General features: G+C 38.1%; 2 protein-coding genes across 10 annotated transcripts in view; one reads left to right on the forward strand and one right to left on the reverse strand.

The window, feature by feature from the left end:
* Nucleotides 1-1,732: 1,732 nt before the first annotated feature.
* Nucleotides 1,733-22,967, forward strand: RNF146 (ring finger protein 146). Of its 2 annotated transcripts, none has more exons than XM_043438936.1 (3): nucleotides 1,733-1,861; nucleotides 10,907-11,009; nucleotides 20,769-22,967. In XM_043438936.1, coding segments are annotated over exons 2-3 (1,059 nt in total). In that variant the 5' UTR covers nucleotides 1,733-1,861; nucleotides 10,907-11,007; the 3' UTR covers nucleotides 21,826-22,967. The 2 variants fall into 2 exon arrangements, with proteins under 2 accessions (XP_043294871.1, XP_043294870.1); XM_043438935.1 differs by having other exon boundaries at nucleotides 1,739-1,861; nucleotides 10,902-11,009.
* The window catches only part of ECHDC1 (ethylmalonyl-CoA decarboxylase 1), a 56,433-nt gene continuing 54,315 nt past the window's right edge, over nucleotides 22,778-24,895 (reverse strand). For all 8 annotated transcript variants that reach the window (XM_043438945.1, XM_043438944.1, XM_043438941.1 and 5 more), the window contains one exon: nucleotides 22,778-24,589. In XM_043438945.1, coding sequence (XP_043294880.1) covers nucleotides 24,181-24,589 — 409 coding nt within the window. In that variant the 3' untranslated portion in view covers nucleotides 22,778-24,180. The remainder of the gene's footprint in view (nucleotides 24,590-24,895) is intronic.

Consider the following 24,895-nt stretch of genomic DNA (forward strand, 5'->3'; position numbering starts at 1 on the left):
GTAAAGCATCTCTTCACACCACAGCCCTTTGACCTCCAAGGAGCCTTTCTGCCTGTGGTCAGGGAGGTTTCCTGACTTAAAGAATAAGCAACATTAATATGGAGTCTGGGCAGGCCCCAGCCTCCTCTCTCAGTTGTCCTGCCATTCTCATGTTGGCCAAAGTAATGTCTGAGGAAATCAACCCTGAATATTCATTAGCAGGACTGATGCTGAAGCTGAAGCTCCAGTACTTTGACCACCTGATGGGAAGAGCTGACTCATTGGAAAAGACCCTGATGCTGGGAAGTATTGAAGGCAGGAGGAGAAGGGGACAACAGAGGATGAGATGGATGGCATCACCGACTCAATGGATGTGACCTTGAGCAAGCTCCTGGAGATGGTGAAGGACAGGGAATCCTGGCATGCTGCAGTCCATGGGGTCACAAAGAGTCGGACATGATTGCGGAACTGAACAACAAAACTTTCCTCTTGGAGTTTCAACCACAGGGATGAATGGCCAATCCCTTTACCTTAGGAGGGGCAGTGGGGCAGCTACATCCTGCCTCAGTTTGAACAAGGAAAGATGGAGCTACTGAAATGACGAACACTATAAGTGCAGCTGAGACAGAGCTTGAAGCCCATAAGGGCATTTTAGTGAGATTCCTGTCGACTAATTCCTTTTCTGCATGCAGATGGATGGAACAGCAGACAGATAAACAGAATAAAAGAAAATGCACTTATTTCTCTACATATAAGAAATGAAAATTTTCCAACCGTGACTAAACAGTTAATGAGAGTTGGAAATTCAACACCATTGCAAGTAAGAAGATACTGGCAAAAAATGTTGAAATATATAGTGTTCTTTTAAAGGTAAGAAACTATGCTCTTCCACCTTATTTTACTAAGAATTAAGAAACTACAATCAGTTCCAAAAAAGACAACGTACAGGCCCAAATGAAATGGAGGATACAGCCAGGAGTTTGATGTTTAAAACCACACACGTCCAACAAATTAAGCCATTTCTGTAGTTTTTAGATTTGTATACTGATTTTTTTTTTTTTCCAGCTTCTCCGTTTCTCTGCTGGCTCAGACTTTAAAGAATCCCCCTGCAACGCGGGACACCTGGGTCGGATCCTTGTGTTGGGAAGATCCCCAGAAAGAGGAACTCGAAACCCACTCCAGTATTCTTGCCGGGAGAATTCCATGGACAGAGGAGCCTAGCGGGCTACAGTCCATTGGGTCGCAAAGAATCGGACACGACTGAGCGACTTTCACACATGTGATCCAGTCTAAGATAAATGGGCCCAGAAGGAAAGTAATTCTTTTTTGCCGATTAAATTGCTCAGTGGTTCAAAAGAGGAATAAACTGGGCTTTCTTTGAATGAGAACGCGCAGTGTTGCCACAGACTCTTCAACCCCAAATCCAGCTAGGCGCCCAAGGGGTTCTCCTGGGTATGGAAGCTGGGTTTCTGAGCAGCACCACCTGCTGGCCCTACACGCGTCTTACTTCCTCGGCCCCCAATCTCTCTGGTGGTGGACTTGCAGTCGCTCAGAATTCTTCGGCACCTAATTACAAGCACAGCAAAATAAAAAGCAGTTAGAAAGACTCAAGCCGCGAAACTGCACCTCCGGAAACATCCGAGAAGACTAGCAACCCGCGGCGGGCTTCGGGGGCGGGGCGTGGGGAAATAAGACGGGGGCGGGGCCGGCGCGAGCTCCCGTGGCGCGGCGCTGCTTCCGCCTCGCGTGGCCCCGCCCCCGCGCCGCGACCGGCGGTCACGTGACGACCGCGCGCGCGCACGCGCGCGCTCGTTCCCGGCCGCTGCGGGCTCGGAGGCCGAAGAGAAAAGACGGCGAGGCGGCTTCGGCTGTGTCCACAGAGGTGGGAGTCGGGGCGAAGCCCACTAGAAGGGCAGGGTGAAAGTCAAGCCACTCCTGGGGCCTACTCGGGGAGAGGAGTGATGGCCCGCAGCATCACCTCCAAGCGCGGCACTCCCCGGGTCGGCCCTGCTCTCCGGGCCTGAGAGGGGCGGCGGCGGGGTCAGGGGCTGGGACGTGGGTGGACGCCCTTGGGCCGGCGCGGCCGCGGCCGTGCAGCCGAGCCGGCGTGGCACAGCTCAGCCCTTTCCGCCGCCCCCAGCTTGGTTGCTGTCAGAGGCAGGAAGACTGTGACGGACGCCGCGTTGTCCGTGGCCGCCGCAGCCGCTGCCCTGGGCGAGAGCCCGGAGCTGGTCACGGTCGGGGTGCGAGAGGCGGAGCAGCGGCCATTACTGCGCAGCCTCTTCCGCCGGGGTCCTCGTCGCTGCCTTTGGTGGCAGCCAGGTCCCGTTCCTGTCCCTTCAGCGCGGGTGTCAGGCCTCTACTTGGGGACTTTATGGGCCTCAAGATGCAGAGGCGGCGATGGTTGGAGGGGTAACCCCCCCCCCCCCAATAACCCGTGCGGAGGCGTCCACCGGGGCCTTGGGTCCGGACGTACAGTTCTTGCATTTTGTTTTTCCGGAGTGTGTTTGGCATCTTTCTCTCTCCTCTCTCCCTCTGCTCAGTTCTTGGGTCTTGCCTAATCCGACGAGCAGTCCAGTCCCTCGTCTTGTCTGGGTTAAAGCCCAGCACTGTTGTTAAAGCATCAGAACTACTGAGAGGTGTCTCAGTACCCGGTGAGCCTCCAAAACCTAAGTGCATCTTAAAAGACGAGGCTATTGCTTTGTTCTGGTTGCTGGGTGCGGAGTTCTCTCCCTACCCACCCCCCCCCCCCCCAATCCCGTCTGAAAGGGTAAATGGATGTTCCATTGTGGCCGCTATTTTTTGTTTTCTGTGGGCACCTAGAGAAAGGCAGAAAAATTGTTTCGAGTTTACACACACTTCTGGCAACTAGATCTTTTTCTCTTGATATCAAATTTAGTATGGCTTGCTTTCTGTTCCCTAAGTGCCATTTTACTGAGCACTTATTTCTCAAGTTGCTAAAGTAGGTACATTTTGTTTGTTAAGTAATAGTGAAACTGGAATTGAGAGAAGAAAGCCAAGAAATAGTAGAAAATCGCGTTGTCTTTGTGATTGACATTTTCAGGTGCCCCTCCAATGTGTGTACTTTTTTTTTTTTCTGATTAAGTTCACGGTTTTTTTTTTCACTTAACATTTTATTGAAGTATAGTTGACTTAACGCTGATTCAGGTGCACAACAAGGTGATTCAGTTATACATACATTATTTTTGAAGTTATTTCCCATCATAGGTTATTACAAGACACTGTAGTTTCGTGTTGCTTGTTGCGTACTTATTTTTTTAAATTAGAAATCCACATTCTATGCATAGTGAGTCAAGCAAGTGGAATCAAAATGTCCTAAATTTTTTAGTCAAAAATTCACGTTTTCTAAAATATGCATATTGTATATATGTATACAAAAGCTTTTCTACTACGCTTGATAAAGATTTGAGAAAGAACATCAAAAAGAAAACATGGAGAAATTGGAAAATATAAGTGAAGTGGGAGCACTGAATATGAAATAGAAAAAGTGAAACAAACTAGATAAAAGTAAAAGATGGTCATATAGTCCAGTTGTTTTTAAACATGACTGCTCATTAGAAACATATCTGGAGCTCTGGAGAAAAAAAAGCAATACCTGGGCATTTATATTTTTCAAAAAATTTCAAGATAATTTGGATATGCATCTGGATATTAAAAAGTGATACAGGTTTTTCTATTAAATCATAGTTTTGGTGATTCAGAGTTCTATTATTTTTCTGTTGATCAATCATAAATAATAAGTGAGTAATAGTTACATAATCACAATAGTGAAAGATGTTATCAGTTTTCCCAGTCAGTGGCAAGGTAAAAGATAATTACAATTGCAAGCCATAATGGGAACATGATTAACTTAACTATAAAATAATTACATACAATTTGGGTGGTCAAGCAGAGTGATGTGGTAAGTGGAAGTGCTTACAATGTGTGTACTTTTAAAATAGGGTTTGAAAATATGATATGTCATTGAAAGCAGTATACATTTCCAGAAATTGGAAGACTTAAGACTATTTTGTTTTTTAATAAGTGATTCTATATTCATACTTTTAAAAGACTTGATATATAGGACACAGGAAGAAAATCACCTGCTCAAGTAACGGGATTTATGATGTTAGCTTTGCTGTTTTTGTGACCAGCAAATATTGTTTGTGTTGAGTGCCTGGGAGTCTGTGGAGTGCACTAACAAAACATGAAAATATGTCCAGTAAATCTAATTTTAAAGAGCAAACCGGAAGAGTGAAAAACCACTCTAAAAATAGATTTTGGATGTTTTTGCTTTTGCTTGTACGTCTTAAAGTGTAGCGTTTGTTAAGCTCGGTCTTTGATTTAGAATTTTGTTTCAAATGGGCCAATGTAAATTGTGGGCAAAATGAAAATAATTCTGCAAATGTTTACCTGGTAGTAAACATTTGTAGAATTTTTTTATTTACTCATTGTTAAAAACTTGATAGAATTATAATCATCAGGAATACTGTTCTTCTAAATAGTTGGTTATTAGATAAGAGGAGGGAAAAAAAGATTTTTTTTTTAAAGGAAACATGTATCAACTGGTAAAGTATTTTTTTTTTTTTTGAATTGTCAGGAGGATAAGGCAGATTTTTTTTGGGGGACATGATCTAAAAATGATTTCTCCATAGTAGAAAAAAGTATTGAATCGTTTCACAATATTGGTCTGCTTAGAGAATGTTATCTTGTGTGTGATACATTGACTAGCGTGACACACCTGACACACTCAGTTGGATAGTAGCTTCTCCGTCAGTGTTAGTAAAGGCTGGGGCTGAACCTTTTCCATTCTGTTGCCTGGTTTTTGATTGTGCCCAAGGAACCTGATTTTGTATGACCAGCTGGATTAGAAACAGTCTTTGCATGGTATGGAAACCACCTTATTTACATTCTGCTGCAACCGCCTGTGCTTATTTATGCAGTGCTGAGTGATCAGGGCTTACTACCTTTTGGGTTAATTAAAACGGAACCTGTTGTTAACTGCCTGCTAATTTAAGTATTTAGAATTCTGCAAGTGTAGAATAGAGTGAAATAACTAAGACATGGGAGTTGTGACTTGACCAAGGGCACACAGGTAATTAGCAGCAGAACCTTTCTTCTTTACAAAATGGTTTCAGACTATGCAACTTCTGTTTGATGTGATTAAAAGACATTATTCATTCACTTTCACATTTAATGTTAAAATGCAAAGCCCACATTTTGGGGTGAGAAGTGTAAAGCTGTAATGCTTGGATATGAAGATTGTGAAGCCCAGAGATTGTCATACAGTAACTATTTTTTATGGGAAATATTAAATGAAGTGGTGGAAATAATTCTTTAACACAGAGTAGTGTAAAATATTGGACCCCATTTAGTAGAAGTGAGTTTTGACTGAAGACTTTTGTTTCCTAGTATGACTTGTGCTTTCTGTAAGCTGTTTTAACAGGAGATGAGAAGGAAAGCTAAAAATGGAAAAACATTAGGGCATTTTGTTACATCTCTCAATTTGGGACTCTCTCTTAAGAAGCACTAAGATGTATTTGCTAAATTACACCCACTCTCTCTCTGTTCCTTTTCCTGGCCCTTAATTTTTTTTTTTATTCCTTTTTCTTTTTTGACTGTGTAACAAAAGTTGTAAGATGTGTAGTATTTTTCTTTTCTGTCACTGATACTTTTATGTAGAACATTTCCTGTTTTGTATATTTTGAATAAAGAGTAATAACTTTTATTATAGCTGTTAATAATTGGAAAATACAGGAAATCTTCAGATCTTTATAATTGATACTTTAACTGTTACATGCTTACCTTTTCTTTGATTTTATTTTAAAAAAGATAATCATTTATTTGAATCTATTGTCTAAAAAAAACTTGGTCCATGACTGATTTGAAAAGTAGAATCGTAATTAATCCTAAATATTTTCAGAGAAAATAACAGTGGGTACAAATAATAGGCGCATGAATTTGTTGAGAGGTCACAAAATAACAAATAATACAATATTCATTTTCAGTTAAACTTGATTGGTTGAATGGGTAAATGATTTAAGTTCACTGTTAATCTCTAAACTTTTATATATTTTAAAAAAATAGTCTGCCACTTTTTTTCCTTTAGAATTGTTAAGGTGCAGAAATAAGTGGTTTAGTTTCAAATCTTTTCTCTTTTTATGTTACCTTCCTAATAGTCTGTTTCTGTGTAAATTTGCACCTTAAGAAGGAAACTTAACCCATTAACTAATTGATAGATGCATGTCAAAATATAATGGTAAATTTTACTGAATAATTCAAATTTAGTTTGGTGATAATTTACAAATTATTCATTGCAGAATGAATTATGTGTTTGAGTTATTTATGTTTGCCAAATTAATTGTGGTCTGCAGTTAGAATTACACTATTCTTTTATCTTTGGTTAAAAGTAAAAGACTCCCCCTCCCTCCCTTAAAAAAATTCTTTGATTTCAAATGTATAAGTTTTCTGAGGGCCACTCGACTGTTCTGAATATTACACCTGACTATTCTGAATATTACACACCATACCATATGTTGTGCCCAGTTGGCATTACAGTTCTCAGAGGCTAGAGCTGATGGATCTAATTGGTGGAATTGGGATACCTAAACCAGTCAGTTTTGATCACAGTAGAATATATGATTATTTTTTTAATCTATGCAAGCAAAGTTGTGAGTAAAGGAGCATGGAGTTCATTTTCTTTGTTCAACAATTCTTGCACTAAATTGCAGGTTCTTTTTTTTTTTAAAGACTGTTGGTATGCAAGACATTCTAAACCTGCATTGCAAGTATGCTAGCCACTAGCCACATGGAGCTATTGAGCAAGCTGTGTGGCTAGTCTGAACTGAGTTGTGTTATAAAGTAAAAACATGCATCAGCTTTCAAGGAGTGTACACACACACAAGTATAACATACCACATTAATAATTTATGTAAAGTACATGTGGAAATGGTAATGGTTTGAATATATTGGGTTAAATGAAATATACTCTCTAAATTTGCTTGTTTCTTATTGTTGTCATTAATAGAAAATGTGAAATTACCTATGTGACTTGCATGGTATTTCTATTAGATAATGATATTCTTTGAGATACAGCACATTGAGGAAAAAAAATTTTTTTAAAGATATACTTGAGTTTGAATCTCATCTCCCAGTATTGATAGCTTTGTGAATTGGGGCTAAATCCTTGTGGGCTTGGGTTTCCTCATTTATAAAATTTCTCACAGAGTCATTTTGAGGATTCAGTGGTATAATGCGTCTACTTAGTGACCTTCAATATGCATATGAACTACCTGGAGATCTGATTCTCTTGGTGGAGAGTGGGGCTTTGGATATTTGTTTGTAAAGAACTTTCAGGTAGTACTGATACTGCTGGTTGAGGACCACAGTTGTCATATCTGGAAGTCTAGATTACTATATAGGTTTTAGTTCATTTTTCTCCCCTCAGCTATTATCCATTTACAGCCAGCTTTGAAATTTTAGCCATGGGAGATAGTGATTGGAAAGGTCCCTGGAGCTGACAAGATTTACTAAAATCGGTTTTATTCCTGGATTTTTATCTGCATTCTGGAGAATTCACTGCCAGTGAATAATAGCTGGGTAAATTATATACTTGTCAAAAGATATAAAGATGGCATCAATTTTATATTTGTAAATGTGGTAACTCCCTCTGTTGGATTTTAAGTTGTTTAAAGGAAAAATTGAAAGTTGTATAGCTTTTGTGGCTGGGTGCCTGTTCACAGAATGTCAATATTGTTTAGGTGATTATATGAATTTAGTTTTTCATTCATCCAAGAAATACCAGCTCAAGACAGCAACAACTGATTGGCAGTTGACTAGCCACTTAGAGATATAAGTAATCCTTATCTCAGGGGTCTCATGGTTTACTGGAAGAGTCAGAAGCAAACAGATAATCGCAATGCATGTGATAAATTCAGTAGTAAAGAATTACAAACCATAGGGGAAGGAACAGCTTTTCCAGAGGCAGTCAGAGAAAGGCAGTAGAATTCATAAACCTTAAAGACTATACAGGTAGGAGGAATACAGAGTTACAAAGGAAAGTTTGGAGAACTGAGTAATTTGCTGTAACTAGAGTGTTCATCTATGAGAGTGGTTGTGGGAGATAAATAAGACTAGAGACTTACTTAGGTTTCAGGTCTTTAAGGCTGTTGAATATTGTCTGAGGAGCTTTAGTTTATTGTATAGGCTGGAGAGCCCATATAGGGCTTCACATATGGAGGGTTCATTTTTCTTTTTTAGTGTATCACATTCAGAGACTTAATTTAAGGGATGATACTGAAGCAGAATAATCAGATGGAGCAGTAGTCCAGTGATGGTAAAAGTCTGAACTAGGGCACTAGCAATGGCAAGAGAATGGAGGATAGATTCCAAAGGTGTTAGGGCTAAAAGTTGGCAATTTGATGTAACGTGTTGAAAGGGGAGTGAGAAAAATAATTTTGTATTTCTCCATTGGCACTCATTGGTTAAGGCATAGAAGCCGAGCTGTCACGTTGTAAGATACATGCAGAGGTGGGGGTGTGTAGAGTATGTGTAGATGAGAGACAGATGTGAGAGAGCCAAGCATTCTCTCAAGAAGTTAAAATGGTTGGACTCCAGATTGGGCAGAAAAGGAAATGGGGTCAGCTATTGGAGAAAGGAAAGGAGGTGGGCAAGAGACTGGAGAGGCACTTGGAATTAAAGAGCAGGTGTGAGAATGAAGGAGGAAGTGAGCTGGAAGAACCAGAGCTTGTGGTCTGAGAGTGAGTTTAAGATTTTAGAGAGGCAGCAGTTTTAGGTGGCATCTAGTTCCAAACGTGGCCATCATATTTTGTTGGAGCAGAGGGTGAAGTTTATTGTATTTAGGAATTGAAAAATAAGGAGTGTTTCTCACATTGTATTTGATGTACTGCTTGCATCAGCATCACTTGAGGTGAGATTCCTGGGCTGAAACCCATGTCTACTAGCCTACAGTATCTTGGGTTAGAGTCTGAGGATGTGTGTTTCTAACAAGCAGTCTCTGTGGCGACGTTTGAGAACCTCTGAGTTAGGTGTTGAACGGTTTATTCTTAAGGATATTTAATAAATTCATAGTCAGGTGTCAGGAATTATAATGAATTGGATGACCAGTAGTGAGTAGACTTTCAGTATCTTAAGGGTTAAGAGAATAGCTTTAGGGGATTACAGCCAATGGTTAGAGACTTAGAAGAATTAAGTGGGGTTTTGTTTGTGTTTAAGAGTAATGATGTTAGAATAGTAGAATGTTTCCTATTATCCTATGTGCGAAAGTGGGCGGTTTCTAATATTTTGAGTAGACTATAGGAGGGAAGTGAATGATGGAGTCCTTTTTGGTGCCATTGAAGTTGTAGGCACTTAGAGAGGAAAGTGTACGGGTTGTGGAGGGAAGTCAGGACAGTGGAGTCCTTGTCATGGAAAAACTAAGTTCTAAAGTCAGAGTAAAATAAAAAGTCGAGTTGTTTATAAACCCTTTCTAGTCAGTTACTTTGAAAAGTCTTCAGCTTTGAGACAGATTACATATTGTTTGGTCTGATCTGTTAAATATTTGGTGAGATATGCTGGCTTATCTTAAAAGAGCATATATCTAAAAAATCTTAAATACTAAAATTCCAAGTTTTTTAGGGAGATAGATTCCCACACTATAAGAGGTGCATGGAACTGAAAGAATAGTTGTCTCTTCTGTCTTGTTACTGTAAAGCCTGTCTCTGTCATCATCATGTATGTTCTTTGCAGTAAGTGAGCCTCCTGTAGTGGGCGTGAAGTGGATGGAGGCAACACTAACTGTGAAGAAAGAGGACTAATGACTGAGATGATGTTTTGGTTGGTTCCTCTGGATTTCCTGGACAGCAGGCATCTTCAGAAGGTTGAATGGTTTGTAAACTGGGACATTCATATAGGTACCTGGAGGTCCTAGGTAATGTGATGACCTTGCCTTCCCACACATTACCTTGTATAGGAAGGCAGAGGCTGTGAAATACATATCATGTCCATATAGAACTTGTTTCACTTTAAAAAAAATTCTTTTTTTTTTTTTTTTTTGTAAAATATAATCAGTTGGCCATAGAGATGGTTATTTCTGCACTCTCTCTTTTGTTGGTGTATTTGTCTATTCTTATGCCAAAACCACACTTATATTACTGTAGTTTTGTAATAAGTTTTGAAATCTATAAGTGTGAATTCACCATCTTTGTTCCTTTTCAAAATTGTGTTGGCTTTTTGGGGCCCCTTTCAATTCCATATGAATTGGAGGATGAGTTTCTTCATTTCTGGGGGAAAAAAAAAAACTATTAGGATTTTGATAAGAATTACGTTGAATCTTTAGATCACTTTGGATAGTTCTGTCATCTTCATAGTTTTCCAGTCTATGAACACCAGTTGTGTTTACGTTATTTAGTTCTTAATCTCTTTAAGCAATGCGTGTAGTTTTTCAGCCTGTAAGTCTTTCACCTCCTTGGTTAAGGTATTTCATTCCTTCAGATGCTATTATAAGTGAGAATGCTTTCTTGATTTCTTGTTTGAATTGTTGATACAGAAACAGAACTGACTTTTTGTGCATTGAACTTATAAAGTGCACCTATGCTAAGTTTGTTTTACGGTTAACAGCTTTTTGGGGGATTCTCTGGAATTTTCTGTATAGAGAACAGAGAAAATTTTACTATCTCTGCAAATAGATCTGGTTTTACTTTTTCTTGACCAATTTGTATGCCTCTCGTATCTTTTTCTGATCTGATTGCTCTGGCTAAAACGTCCACTAAAGTGTTGAATAGCAGTGGGGAAAGCAGGCATCCTTGTCTTGAAATTTTTCCAGTTTTGAGATAAAATTTGCCACTGAATTTTGTTAAATGAAAGAGTCATACATAATTGCCTAATTTTGTTGAGAAGTTGATTTTGAAATTTTTCTTTTGCAGCACAGGATGATCCAGCAATGGAGGAGAAAATACTGCAAACTGGCTGATTACTCATGAAGATGAGATTTTATTTTTGTGGCAGGCATCTGTGGGGTCTGTAATAGAAATGTAAGTATGGCATCATGGTTTTTACAAAGCTGCAACAAGTTAAATGACTGGTATAAAATGTCATAAATCAAATATCAGTTTTAATCAAACAAAATGAATGTTTTATATTGACTTTTAGATCTTTAATTGAATTGACAAGTTTATTCACATTTAATTACTTTTAATATAGGCTTCCAAAAAAAAAAATCTCTTCATAGGGAATAATCCCTATAAAAGTGAAACTGAAGACAGAGAAATTTGCACATAGAAGGCTAAAAAACTGGAAAGATCTCCAGGTCTTCTAGGTTCTACTTATTCTTTATATAGTAATTTATTTAAATAACCAAAGTTAATTTATTTTTTAAAAAAGTACATCATTGCATTTTAATTCTTACTGGAGCCACTCTAGTCCCCAGTTTTACTAGTTCTATTTTCCTATCAGTTTCTCTTTGTGAAATATGCTTTAAAATGCTAACACTACCTCTATCTTGGCCATATTGAACTTTAGTCTGTTATTGATGAAACTTTTTTACACAATGAACATCATATTTCCATCTTCCAAGTTGACAGTTTTGGTGATTACAGTATTTAAAATACTTGACCAAAGAGTAACCCTTATAGATACTATTTCATATGTTCTCCCCGTTTGACATGTAACTGTTGTTATCTACTTTTCCAGTATGATGCTTTGATTATATACCCTGATTAAAAGTATTATGATATTTTCAGTGTTGAGAATTTTAATAAAAGACAAATGAAACCAGTAAGCATTTTTCTTTAAAATTGGGACAAATATAATTTTAATTTAACCCTGTTTACATGTTATCTGTCTGTCTATATACTTCTGTATATTTTTTAATCCTGTAGGTCAGATAGTCTGACCATCAGACTATCTCTGCCATCAAGGAATTAGACTGTAGTCTAGTAAGTAAGACACATATATAATTAATACAGTGGAAGAAATACTTATTGCACCAGTAAAACACTTTCAGAACTGAGAGAATTTATTCCATCTGAAGAGTTCAGAGTGAACAGGGGAACTCTTGGTTTGGTCTTAAAGAATGAATAGAATTTTAACAATCCGAGAAAATTAGGAATTATTTTTCAAGCCACGGAAATGGGGAATGGCACAGCTGCCTAAATCTTCAAGCATCTTGGGGGAGTCAGGTAACAATCCTATGTGTGAAGGTCAATGGGAAATAGAGACTTCACAGTTAGTAAAGGGAATGAGTATGTTTATTTATACCTACTTGTTGCCTGGTGCTTACTGGATGTTTTACTTGGATTATTGAACTCAATTGCAAGATTATAGTAGCCTTATTTACTGATGAGGAAACAGAATTAGATAAACTCATTTTCCCTGTGTCAGTGTTTACCAGATTTCTCAGAATTATCTGCTAGGGCACTTACTAAAAACAGATTTTTAGACTCTAACGCAGATGAGTCCAAATTTCCAAGAGATAGCACACCAGCTAATTCTTATTTTTGGAGAAGTTTGGGAAAACACTGTTCTAGGTCAACATAGTAAGAATAAATGATGAATTTTTAACTAAGTCTTGTTTTACTCTGAAGTCTGTGTCAGTGTACTTGAAAGTCAGTGCTTAGCAATTTTGATGACATTATGTAGGCAATAGAAAACTACTGAAGACTGAGTGGAGGAAAGACTAATTAGACATAATTAAACTGAGGAAAGATGAGAGGAAGAAAAGACTTGAGGTCAGGAAGGCCACTTGAGAGGTCAGTATTTTGTATAAGAGTGTGCCCAGGAGGCCAAAATTAAGGTCACAGGCTTTAGTAACAAAGGGGACACATTCTATAAAGGTTTTTGTTGCAGAAAAGCCAAGTGGCCAAGGAATAGGGGAGCGCTGAGGATGACTCCCATGTTTTATCCAAGATAGAGACCATAAGAAGAGGATGTGGGTTTAAGGGAGTAGATAATTTTGGTTTTAGTCATGTTTGATTTCAGGTGACTGGAGAATATTGAGGTAGACCTTTTGAATACAGAATTGGAAATAATAGCTCTTAGAAATCCAGAATAGTTACGGATATTACATTTGGGGATATGAGATTTATATTCATACATATAAATTTGGAATATTCTGTAGATTGTCTAGGCATAAAATGTAATATTGAAAATTTGGTCACTTTAGAGCCTCTGTGAGGAATACTGGTATTTCAGGGAAACTAAAGAAGGTTGGGGGAGTGGGGCGTGGTAACTGGGAGAGAGTACCATCATGGAAATGAATAATATAAATTTTTAGATTTATGTGGTTAATAATATCATTTAGTGCAGTGGAATCAAATAGATAAGACTGAAAGAGAACATTAGACTTAGCATGTTAGTTGATTTTGAAATTTATGAATAGAATATTAATTGAAATCGTAGAGGAATTGGGATGGTTTAGCTTGGAAAGCTACCAGTACTCCATCCTGAGCCAAGAAGAATAAGATAGAATGAAGATAAAGATAAATGCTGAGGAGTCACTCATACCTAATTTCTTAATATAAGGGTTCAGGATATCTCTTAACTAAGAGGGGAAAGTTTTATAACAGTCTTTGGGACAATAGGGAAAGAAAAAGGTGTCTTGGCTAAGTAAAAAGTAATTGATATCAGGCACAATGGGTTCTGGGAACTCAAAATAGCTAATCAGTGTGTGGTGTTCACATATTTTGCACCATATATTTCACTACAATTGTGGAAATTTTCATAAGTTGAAGAGTAACTTGTAACTTTGCTCCTTGCTTGATCCTTTTTTTTTTGCAAATGTCTCCCCTTGTGGCTTTTGAGGGTGTAGTTTCACTTTATTCCCCATTCTTCTCTGCCATTCTTCTTGTCCACTGCCTCACTTAAAAATGTTGGAGTAATCCAAGGTTCTGTGATTAGCCCTTTTGTATGCTGTCTGTGCAGATTTAATTTGGGCATTCATCCATTTTCATGTCTCAGTAATCATGTATGTGTTGGTGACTCAACACACTTCTTTCTGCTTAGATTTCTTGAGCGTACCTGTCCAGTAAACTCAACTGTCATCTGCCTGTCTTCATCTGAAGACTTTATAAATATCTCGAAATTACAATGTCAGAACTCACCTCAGATTCTGAATCTTGATCATCCATCAGTAACTAAGTGCTTTCATTTCTATTTCCTTAGTATTTCTTATGTTCTACTGTTAGAACCTTATATCTGTCCCTTCCTTCCCATTATCTTTTACCTGGATTATTATAAATTCTAGTTTGCTTTTGGCCTCATGCTGCCAAGTCTTTCTCCAAACTTCTGTCCAGCTGGTCTTGATAAACTAGTAAACCAACTTGTCACTTCCTAACATAACCTTTCAGTGAATTCCTGTTGACTCCTTAGGAGTTAGTATAAGGACCAGCTTCAAAGAGATCCTTGAACTCCTTAAATTATATGTAAAATTTCACTAAGTTTTTAATAAGGCTGTGACCAGAAGTGTTTACGAACCGTTTGTGTTTAAAATGTTTAAACTTTATTTAAAGATACCATAATATAGGTCTCTGCTGTACTTCTTTGCACAGTACTTTTCATCTATTCAAAATGTATCTATCCCCTCCTTGCTAGTTGGTATTTCTTCCTTTGTACTCCCTGGTATCTGTTACACTTAGCAAAAAATCATTAGGTAATGCAGTGTTCTTTAACTTTGATGGCAGACTTTATTATGCATTTCCCTTCCTAGTGCCATGGGCATGGTAGATCACGTTCTCTGTTCAAAAGTGAAAAGGAATAAGGAGAAATACGTGACAGCTCTTGCAGCAGGTGATAAGATGTCATTCTTCTGTCTGTGAAATTTCTTGTAACTTCCTGAAGCCTTACCTTTCCTAAAATTACTGATGGTGGCTCTTATATTTGGATAGACATTGTTGTTTTAGAAACAATATGTAGCAGTTAAGAGTAAAGACTCTGAAGTCAGATCACCTGGATTATGGAACCTAGATTTGAGGCTGGCTCAATCACTTAATGAACTATGACTTTGGGTATATCATCTGAGCTTTTTGTACCTCAGTTTCCTCATCTGTAAAAAGGAAAATAACAGACCCAGTTTGTAGGGTGATAGGAGGATTAAAGTATTGCACAAAATATCTGCCACATATTATGCAATCAGTAACTGTTAGTTGTTAAATAGTTTACTATAATAAAACATGCATCAGTAGACATCCAACAGAAATTAAACACCTACCAATTACAAGACACTGTACAACAGGAAAAGTTAGGGATTTTGTCTTAAGGACTTAGGAATAGTCATTGTTAAAATTTTAATATTAAATTTTTAACTTGTATTAAAGTTCAAACTCTTTATATTCCAACAGAAGTAAAGATTTGAGGAATTTAAAAAAAAAAAAAAACAGTCAAAGTTTTGGAAAGGAAGATGACATTCTTTTTTGATAGGTCTCCACAAAAGATGATGTAGTATGTTATTCTTCGTTCTCTTTCATGTTTTTAATTGGGTTCTGAGCCCATACTTTTAAAAAATCCATTTTTCAGTATTTGTAGTTTCTATTGGTGACAGAAAGTTCTTCAATACTATGTAAGCTAAAGATCTTTCTCATTTGTTGTAATTTTACATTTCTTTTGATTAAATATCTTTAAGAAGATTAAACAAAATCTGAATACTTACAGATTTCCACTGAATGTGCCTATATCCCTCTATATTTGGTCTTGTTGCAAAGAAGTCTTAAGTAGCATTAATAGACATTTTTTCGTCTTCCAGAAATATTTTACATCATTTAGAAGAATGGAATTTATGCATAAAAGTAATAATAGCACATTAAGGGTTCAGTTGGTAAAAAAAAAATGTCTTGGGAAATGAGTGATACATTTATGTTCTTCAGTAGAGTTGGACTAACTTCATTCCAAATTTCTACATATTAATTTAGTAACCAGGAAATGAATTCCATTTTTTAAAATGGTCTCTAAAGTTTCCTAAGACATTTATTACTTAGGGAATATTTCTCTTTAATTAGCACTCCCTTTATCAAATCCTTGCTCTACAAAAAGGAAAGAAAAAGCAGCACTTCTTACTTACTTACTCGTATGATCCTCTGCACAAATTTAGCCCCCAGCCTATTTGAAGATCATCGAAGTCTTCCCAGGTCGTGTCAGTGGTAAAGAACCTGCCTGCCAATGCAGGTGACGTAGGAAATGCAGGTTTGATCCCTGGGTCAGGAAGATCCCCTGGAGGAGGGCATGGCAACCCACTCCAGTGTTCTTGCCTGGAGACTCCCATGGACAGAGGAGGCTCACAAGCTACAGTCCGTAGTGTCGCAGAGCTGGACACGGCTGAAGCGACAGCACATATGCACGGAGTGTGTCTTACAGATGGGCAGGCTGGTGGCTTGGGTTGCTTTGTCTTCATCTTGTTACATATCTTAATGGTATCTTGTCTACTGCATGTACTTAATACAGAATTATGTAAAAAGTACTTAAAGTTTTTCTTCCCCATGTCTTCCCTGGGATACACTAGGAGTATACTTGGGGGCTACACAGAATCAGAATTTGGTATTTGCCATGGCAGATTGATAGTTGAAAAGTGTTGTTATTCAGTCCCTAAGTCATATCTGACTCTTTGTGACCCCGTGGACTGCAGCATGCCAGGCTTTCCTGTCCTCTACTTGCTCCCAGAGTTTGCTCAAATTCATGTCCATTGAGTCGGTGATGCTGTCTGACCATCTCATCCTCTGCTCCTTTCTCCTTTTGCCTTCCTCTTTCCCAGCATCAGGGTCTTTTGCAGTGAGTCAGCTATTCACATCAGGTGGCCAAAGTATTGGAGCTTTAGCAACAGTTCTTTCAAAGGGTATTCATTGTTGATTTCCTTTAAGATTGACTGGTTTGATCTTGCTGTTCAAGAGACTCTCAAGTCTTCCCCAGCACTACAGTTTGAAAGCATCAATTCTTTAGTGCTCAGCCTTCTTCATGGTCCAACACTCATATCCATACATGACTACTGGAAAAACCATAGCTTTAACTATACAGACTTTGTTGACAAAGTGATGTCTCTGCTTTTTAATACACTGTCTGGGTTTGTTACAGCTTTCCTTCCAAGCAAGCGTCTTTTAATTTCATGGCTGCAGTCACCGTCCACAGTGATTTTTGGAGTCCCAAGAAAATAACATCTGTCACTGTTTTCATTGTTTCCCCTTCTATTTACCATGAAGTGATGGGACTGGATGCCATGATCTGTTTTTTTGAATGTAGACTTTTTTTTTTTGAATGTAGACTTACAAGCCAGCTTTTTCACTGTCTTCTTTCACCCTCATCAAGAGGCTTTTTAGTTCCTCTTCACTTTCTGCCTTTAGATCGGTATCATCTGCATATCTGAGACTATTGATCTTTCTCTTGGCAATCTTGATTCCATCTTGTGATTCATCCAGCCTGGTATTTCACATGATGTACTCTGCATAGAGTTAAATAAGCAAGGTAACAATGTACAGCCTTGACATAATCCTTTCCCAATTTTGAACCAGTCTGTTGTTCCATGTCCAGTTCTAACCTGCATACAGGTTTCCCAGGAGGCAGGTAAGATGGTTTGGAATTCCCATCTCTTTAAGAATTTCCACAATTTGTTGTGATCCACACAGCCAAAGGCTTTAGCATAGTCTATGAAGCAGATTTTTTTTCTGGAATTCCCTTGCTTTCTCCATGATCCATCACATATTGGCAATTTGATTTCTGGTTCCTCTGCCTCTTTGAAACCTAGCTTGTACATCTGGAAGTTCTCAGTTCACTTACTATTGAAGTCTGGCTTGAAGGATTTTGAGCAAAATTTTGCTAGCATATGAAATGAGCAGAATTGTTTGGCAGTTTGAACAGTCTTCGGCATTTCCCTTCTTTGGGATTGGAATGAAAACTGACATACTGAGTGCAGCACTTTTAACAGCATCAGCTTTAGGATTTGAAATAGCTCAGCTGGAATTCCATCACCTTCACTAGTTTTGTTCGTAGTAATGCTTTCTACGTATGACCCACTTGACTTCACACTCCAGGTTGTCTGGCTCTAGGTGAGTGACCACACCATTGTGGTTATCTGGGTCATTAAGACTTTTTTTGTCTAGTTCTGTGTATTCTTGCCGCCTCTTTCTGTTCTCTTAGGTCCTTAGTGTTTCTGCCCTTCATGCCTGTCCTTGCATGAAAGGTTCCCTTGATATCTTCAACTTTATTGAAGAGATCTTGATAATTGAAAGTTCTTTAGGTAAAATAATGAAGCTTTAACTATCTTCTACCTGTTTTCTGATGATGTTTATCCAGTTTTATCTCATTCTAATGAGGGAACCAGAATACCTGCCCGAAAAGAATTGTTTTGCCTTTCCAAGTATGTTACTTTCACAGTTCATGTCTTCTCTGGGATGGCTATCTTTTTTTTTTTTTTTTTACTTTGTTAATTATACGTTTACATTTATTTATGCATACAAGAGTATTGGTCAGGATGCAGAGTAATGCTTTTAGGTTGAAAACTTTCTTTTTCATAGATAAGGTAACTGCATCTAATGGAAAATTGATATTTGGGGTTAATTTTACTTATAATACAACAGGGTTTGAGACTATGTATGTTTTAAAAGTATGGCATTCATCCAGGTTGTACTATTAGATACTTTATTTACATTTTACTAGACTTCTATTTTTCTTTAAAAAATTTTTAAATCTATTGGCCTTTCTTTTGTCCAGAAGCTACCTAGATCATTTAGGATATGGACTTACTGTATATGAGATGTTGCTGTTGTTTTTCCAAAGTAGTGATGAGCAGTAGCTCATTTAAACATTTTGTCTTACAAGTAGAATCAAACATCTCTCTTACTCAGTTAAATTATTACTTGTGGATGAAGGACTTCCTTATTTTTAATTGGGCCTTAAATGTGGAAAGACTCTTGAGAGTCCTTTGGATTGCAAGGAGATCCAACCAGTCCATCCTAAAGGAGATCAGTCCTGGGTGTTCATTGGAAGGATTGATGCTGGAGCTGAAACTCCAGTACTTTGGCCACCTCATGTGAAGAGTTGACTCATTGGAAAAGACTCTGATGCTGGGAGGGATTGGGGGCAGGAGGAGAAGGGGACGACAGAGGATGAGATGTCTGGATGGCATCACTGACTCGGTGGACCTGAGTTTGAATAAACTCCTGGAGTTGGTGATGGACAGGGAGGCCTGGCGTGCTGCGATTCATGGAGTCGCAAAGAGTCGGACACGACTGAGCGACTGAACTGAACTGAAATGTGAAAATTTAAAAGATTTTTCAGAATTTCTTTGACAGTGAATTTTTTTAAACTGAAAGGGACAAAGCAATACATTGTACACCCTTTCTCTAGCTAATTTTAATTTTAGTTCTTTTTGTTAGTAGAATGTTTCAAGTTATTCTGTGGTGTAAATGTAGCAGTAGGACCTAATGAATGAAACCTAGTCAGTCAGTGCCTTACAACTGTTTTCAGTTTTTTTCTGAGAACAATATGTATATAGCTTTTGCCAATAAACAGAAACGAGAGGAGCTAAATTCAGTTTAGCAAGTATTTATTATGTAGTGTGTGGCAAGCGTGTATTAGATCTTAGAAAAGGGAATTGAGTCAAAACATTTTACTGATAAGAAAACTGAAGTCCAGGAAGCATGGTGTGAGACGAAGCTGGCATGGGAGCTGGTGTCCAGACAGACTGTGCAGGGCATATAGATCCTGGTCTCTAACCTGAAACCAACTTTTTAACAAGACATAAGGCCGGACCCATTAAAAAGGCATATACAGTAATTTAATAAATAGTGTTTACTGGATGACTTGAGAAGGGCAGAGATGGACTGTAGTTGGATCTAGGGGATATTTAGGAGATAATATCTAAGACTTGCTGATGTTTTGAATGGGGAGGGGTTAGGAGGACAGCTTCAGTGATGGATTTCTGGCTTGAAAAGCAAATGAATAGAGGTGTCTCCAGAGGGGCATTTAGGGAGTAAGTAAATAAGGAGGAAACATCACAAATTCAGTTTTTGTCCCTTTAAGACAGCCAAGAAGAGCACTAAAGTAGGCAATTAAGATAGTTCTAGGGCTAAAATGAAAGACGTGGGCTGGTGATCATCAGTTTAGGAGTTGGTAATAATTGAAGCCATGAATGTAGATGAGATCATCTTGAAAGAGTACAGCAAAAGGAACGTATGTGTGGTTTAGAAAAAGCCAGCAGCAATAAAAAAGGTCACTAAAAGGTGTTTCACAGAGGGGGAATGAGATGACTGGTTTAACCAGTGTTTTTAAGATTATACAGCAGAGAAAGGGAGTTTCTCGGGTTTCTAGGATTTCAGCTCTAGTCATTTTATATGGTCTACTTGTCAAGTGACAGAAGTACATTAATACATGGAAGTATTGCAAAATTGCACTTAGTGGTATCCTAAAAGGCTACAAAATTTACTTTCTGTGATTGTAATCTGAATTATTTTTAACCATTTTTTTGTTTTTCTCTACTTTCCAGACTGATTTTAAAAGTCTAGATGGATTGTACATTTTAAAATCTTTGCATTTAGTTCTATTCTGTGAATAAAAATGGTATATTTATTTCAAATCTATACTTTGGTTGTACCTTTTTATTTGTGCCTCACTGCCCCCCCCCAAATAAGAATAAATTCAAATCAAAAATATTTTTCTACATAAGTTTTTTCTCTTTCAGTTTCGTGTCACCATTGTCTAGGACATGACTTGCATATAATTGGTGCTTAATAAGTGTTTTCTGAATGTTGAATTAAGATTTTGAAAGAGTTAAAACAAGATTTTAATATTATACGTATTTTCTCTCATTTTCTCAGGATGGCTGGCTGTGGAGAAATTGATCACTCTATAAACATGCTTCCTACGAACAGGAAAGCAAATGAGTCCTGTCCTAATACTGCACCTTCTCTAACTGTCCCTGAATGTGCCATTTGTCTGCAGACATGTGTTCACCCAGTCAGTCTGCCTTGTAAGCATGTTTTCTGCTATCTATGTGTGAAGGGAGCTTCGTGGCTTGGAAAGCGATGTGCCCTCTGTCGACAAGAAATTCCCGAAGATTTCCTTGATAAGCCAACCTTGTTGTCACCAGAAGAACTCAAAGCAGCAAGTAGAGGAAATGGTGAATATGCCTGGTATTATGAAGGAAGAAATGGGTGGTGGCAGTATGATGAGCGCACTAGCAGAGAGCTGGAAGATGCTTTTTCCAAAGGTAAAAAGAGCACTGAAATGTTAATTGCCGGGTTTCTGTATGTTGCCGATCTTGAAAATATGGTACAGTATAGGAGAAACGAACATGGACGTCGCAGGAAGATCAAGCGGGATATAATAGATATACCAAAGAAGGGAGTAGCTGGACTTAGGCTGGACTGTGATGCTAATACCGTAAACCTAGCGAGAGAGAGCTCTGCTGATGGAGCGGACAGTGTACCGGCTCAGAGCGGAGCTTCTGTTCAGTCTTCTTCTGTGAGGCCCCTGACGTCAGTAGATGGTCAGCTAACAAGCCCCGCCACGCCATCCCCTGATGCAAGCACTTCTCTGGAAGACTCTTTTGCACATTTACAACTCAGTGGAGACAGCATAGCGGAAAGGAGTCATAGAGGGGAAGGAGAAGAAGAGCATGAATCGCCATCTTCAGGCAGGGTACCAGCACCAGACACTTCGATTGAAGAAACCGAATCCGATGCCAGTAGTGATAGTGAGGATGTATCTGCGCTTGTTGCACAACACTCCTTGACCCAACAGAGACTTTTGGTTCCTAATCCAAATCAGACAGTATCTGATCGGTCAGGAACTGATCGATCAGTGGCAGCGGGTGGAACAGTGAGTGTCAGATCTCGAAGGCCTGATGGACAGTGCACAGTAACGGAAGTTTAAATAAAAAAGTTTTCAGATCCATGCTCAAGATGAAAATGGTTATCTGTAAATTTCTGCCCACGTAACATTATACTCATCCCTAGTAGTGCATTTTGGGAGTTGGGGTGGGAAGGGGTATGGGAAGGATAGACCTGTAATTAAAATGTCTAACACATCTCTGTTGAGAAATTTATTTAATATAAGGAACTTGGGTGTTAATAGTTGAGAGCTGTTTAGTAATAACCCAGTTTTCTTGAGGTCTGTTTATTTTATAGTTTTTTAAAAATACCTTCAGTTCTTTTGGCCAGCGTGTGTGTATTATCTGTGCATTAATGGTCCTTATCTGACTACTGCATTGGTTCCTATTTTTCTGCATGGATTGACATAAAACCATTACTAAAATTTGGCACCTACAAGAAGTCTGGTATCAGTATGAACAGAAAGCTTAATGTGAGAACAAATGTGAATTTGGGGTTTTAAAATAGAATAACAGCAACTATTTAATAGTAAAGTTAACTGAAATGGAAATGTAAAGAAAACAGCTTATAACTTATGTTTCAGAATCTTGTCTGTAACACACTTCATGGCGTTCCCATAGGCTGTCTAGTCCTTGTAGTTAGAGGTTTCTCTTGATCCACATTTTTTTTTTGATTACAGACTTTATAATTTAATAAATACTAGAATTTATCAATCTGTCTCTTGTTTGAATCTGGAAGGGGATGGAAACGTTTTGTGGCCAAAAGGTCACTAAAAAGGTGGTGGTTTGAATTGGTGGTTGTATTCAGCTCACATGGTTACTTGCTCAGAAAAGTATGATTTCTTCATAGAGAATATTTAAACAGTCTCCAGGGAATTTTCATGGAATAATTATGTGTGGAAATAAACCTAAAGCCTGTCTTAAATAACTTGATAGTAGAGGCTATGTATATACTGGGTTTTCCTTGCCAGTCTTCATTAATGGCTAGCACCAATATGAATTAAATGGTAGGTTTATTTCTAAACAGCAGTAGTAGACACAAACTGACTCAACACAGAATGTTGTAGAATCTACAGCAAGGTTGGAAATGCTGGGTTAATTTGGTAATCAGAATTTGATTCTGCAGAAAAGTAACATGAGTTTATCTTCTATATTTTCCTAAATCAAAACAGCAGGATTATGTTGATGAAGCATATGCAAGTTGTCTTTAGTACAATTTATCAAATGTGAATTGAATATTACAATAGTAAATATAAACTGTCATTACTTTAATAAAATTACCTTTTACCTCTTGTGATAAGATTAGGACTTAATTCCTTGACTTAGATTTTTTTTTTAAGTCTATTACTAAGATCATAAAAGTCTGTCACCCATCATTATTAAATTTACTTTTAAATATACCTAGTTCTAAAATAAGAAAAGATAGCTATTTCTCAGCAAAAAAAAAAAAAAAAACAAATCTGATTCATGTGTAACACGATGCTTCATGAGTCTCTGATCAAAGACAAGTTGATTACTACATAAACTATAGTAACTGCTAGCTTGGAAATTCTGGTGCATACAAATCAACTGGCCAATTTTGTAGAGTCAGACTTTTTGTATGGTGGCCATCATTTCGTAGATAACCAAAAATAAAAATCTAGCAATTATTTAATTAGATCAAATAAGGTCCAAATTTGTAGAAGGGTGGGGTGAGGAGCATCCTTAAAAGAAGGACCAGTCCATGACTTCCTTAATGCAGCTGCATGGAACAGAAGAAAGGACTAATCATAACTACATATCTTCCTGTCCCCCGACCCCTTTCCACTTTTGTTCTCTAAGCTTCATTATATTATTTTTGTAAATTACTTCAGGTTAAGACTTTATGAGAAAGAACACCAGGAATAGGTTTTGTGTAGTTTTTCCTAAAAACTAGCCTTTGGTTATAGCCTAATAACTATCATGGGAATCTGGGAATTAATGATTATGTTTAAGCCAAAAGTGTTGTGTATTAAGAGGTTCAAAATTAGCAACTACCTGAATAAACTGAAAATTAGACCAGCTGAGTTCAGTCAAACAGTTGTTATACTAATATTACAAATACTTTACTACCTTCTAAGTAGTTTTAACACTGATATTTGATACCATTCAACTTTTATACATATTAATCACTGGGGTTTTAACTTGCAGTGTGTATTTTTAAGACTTCCCTGGTGGCTCAGACAGTAAAGCGTCTGCCTACAATGCAGGAGGCCCGGGTTCGATCCCTGGGTGGGGAAGATCTTCTGGAGAAGGAACTGGCAACCCACTCCAGTACTCTTGCCTGGAAAATCCTGTGGGAGAAGCCTGGTAGGCTACAGTCCATGGGGTCGCAAAGAGTCGGAGACGACTGAGCGACTTTACTTATGTATTTTTAAAAATTACTTATTAAACTTTCCCTTCCTAGCAACAGCCTCTAAATTTGCTGGTCCACCCCAAAGTGTTCCTAGAAGATCTCTCTCGCTCTGTAATGCCTCCTCTAAACAAAGCTCTTTGCATGAAGAAACAGATTTTTTCAAAGCTCTGATTACTTCTGGTGGCCCTTTGATAAACTGCTGTAGCCACTCTTGCGCTTCTTTGAGACATTCGGTTTCGTCTGAAGCTTGCAAGATGTCCTCCACCATTCCTATGCGTAATGCTTTTTCTGAATCCAGCTTAAGGGCCCCACTTAATACTTTGAGAGCTTGTCTACTGCCGATGATCTTAACCAGCCGGGTGGCACCACCCCAGCTTGGTATTATGCCCATCTCCTTGTGGACAAATCTGATCTCACTGTCTGTAGTCATTAACCTGCAAAAAAGAAAAGAAAAAACTAATTGAAAGTATGTATGCTTTAGTCACAAAGTACTACCTATTCATAATCTGACCTGAAATCTTCATAGATCTTTATAGGTAGCTGTGTCATTAAAAATAATGTTCAAAAAACCTGGCTAAGTATAGACTTCAGTTTACTACACAGCATTTAGTGCTTCTGTCTGAAAACAAGGTCACCAATCTTGTGTTCGCTTATCTCTTACTTTGGATATAGGAATCTAATCTTCACATTTATTCTGAAAACCCAATCTAAAGTGAGTGGTAGCCTGATGAGACAGCCTG

This window comes from Cervus canadensis, chromosome 20 (genome assembly GCF_019320065.1).
Source record: "Cervus canadensis isolate Bull #8, Minnesota chromosome 20, ASM1932006v1, whole genome shotgun sequence".
NCBI lineage: Eukaryota > Metazoa > Chordata > Mammalia > Artiodactyla > Cervidae > Cervus > Cervus canadensis.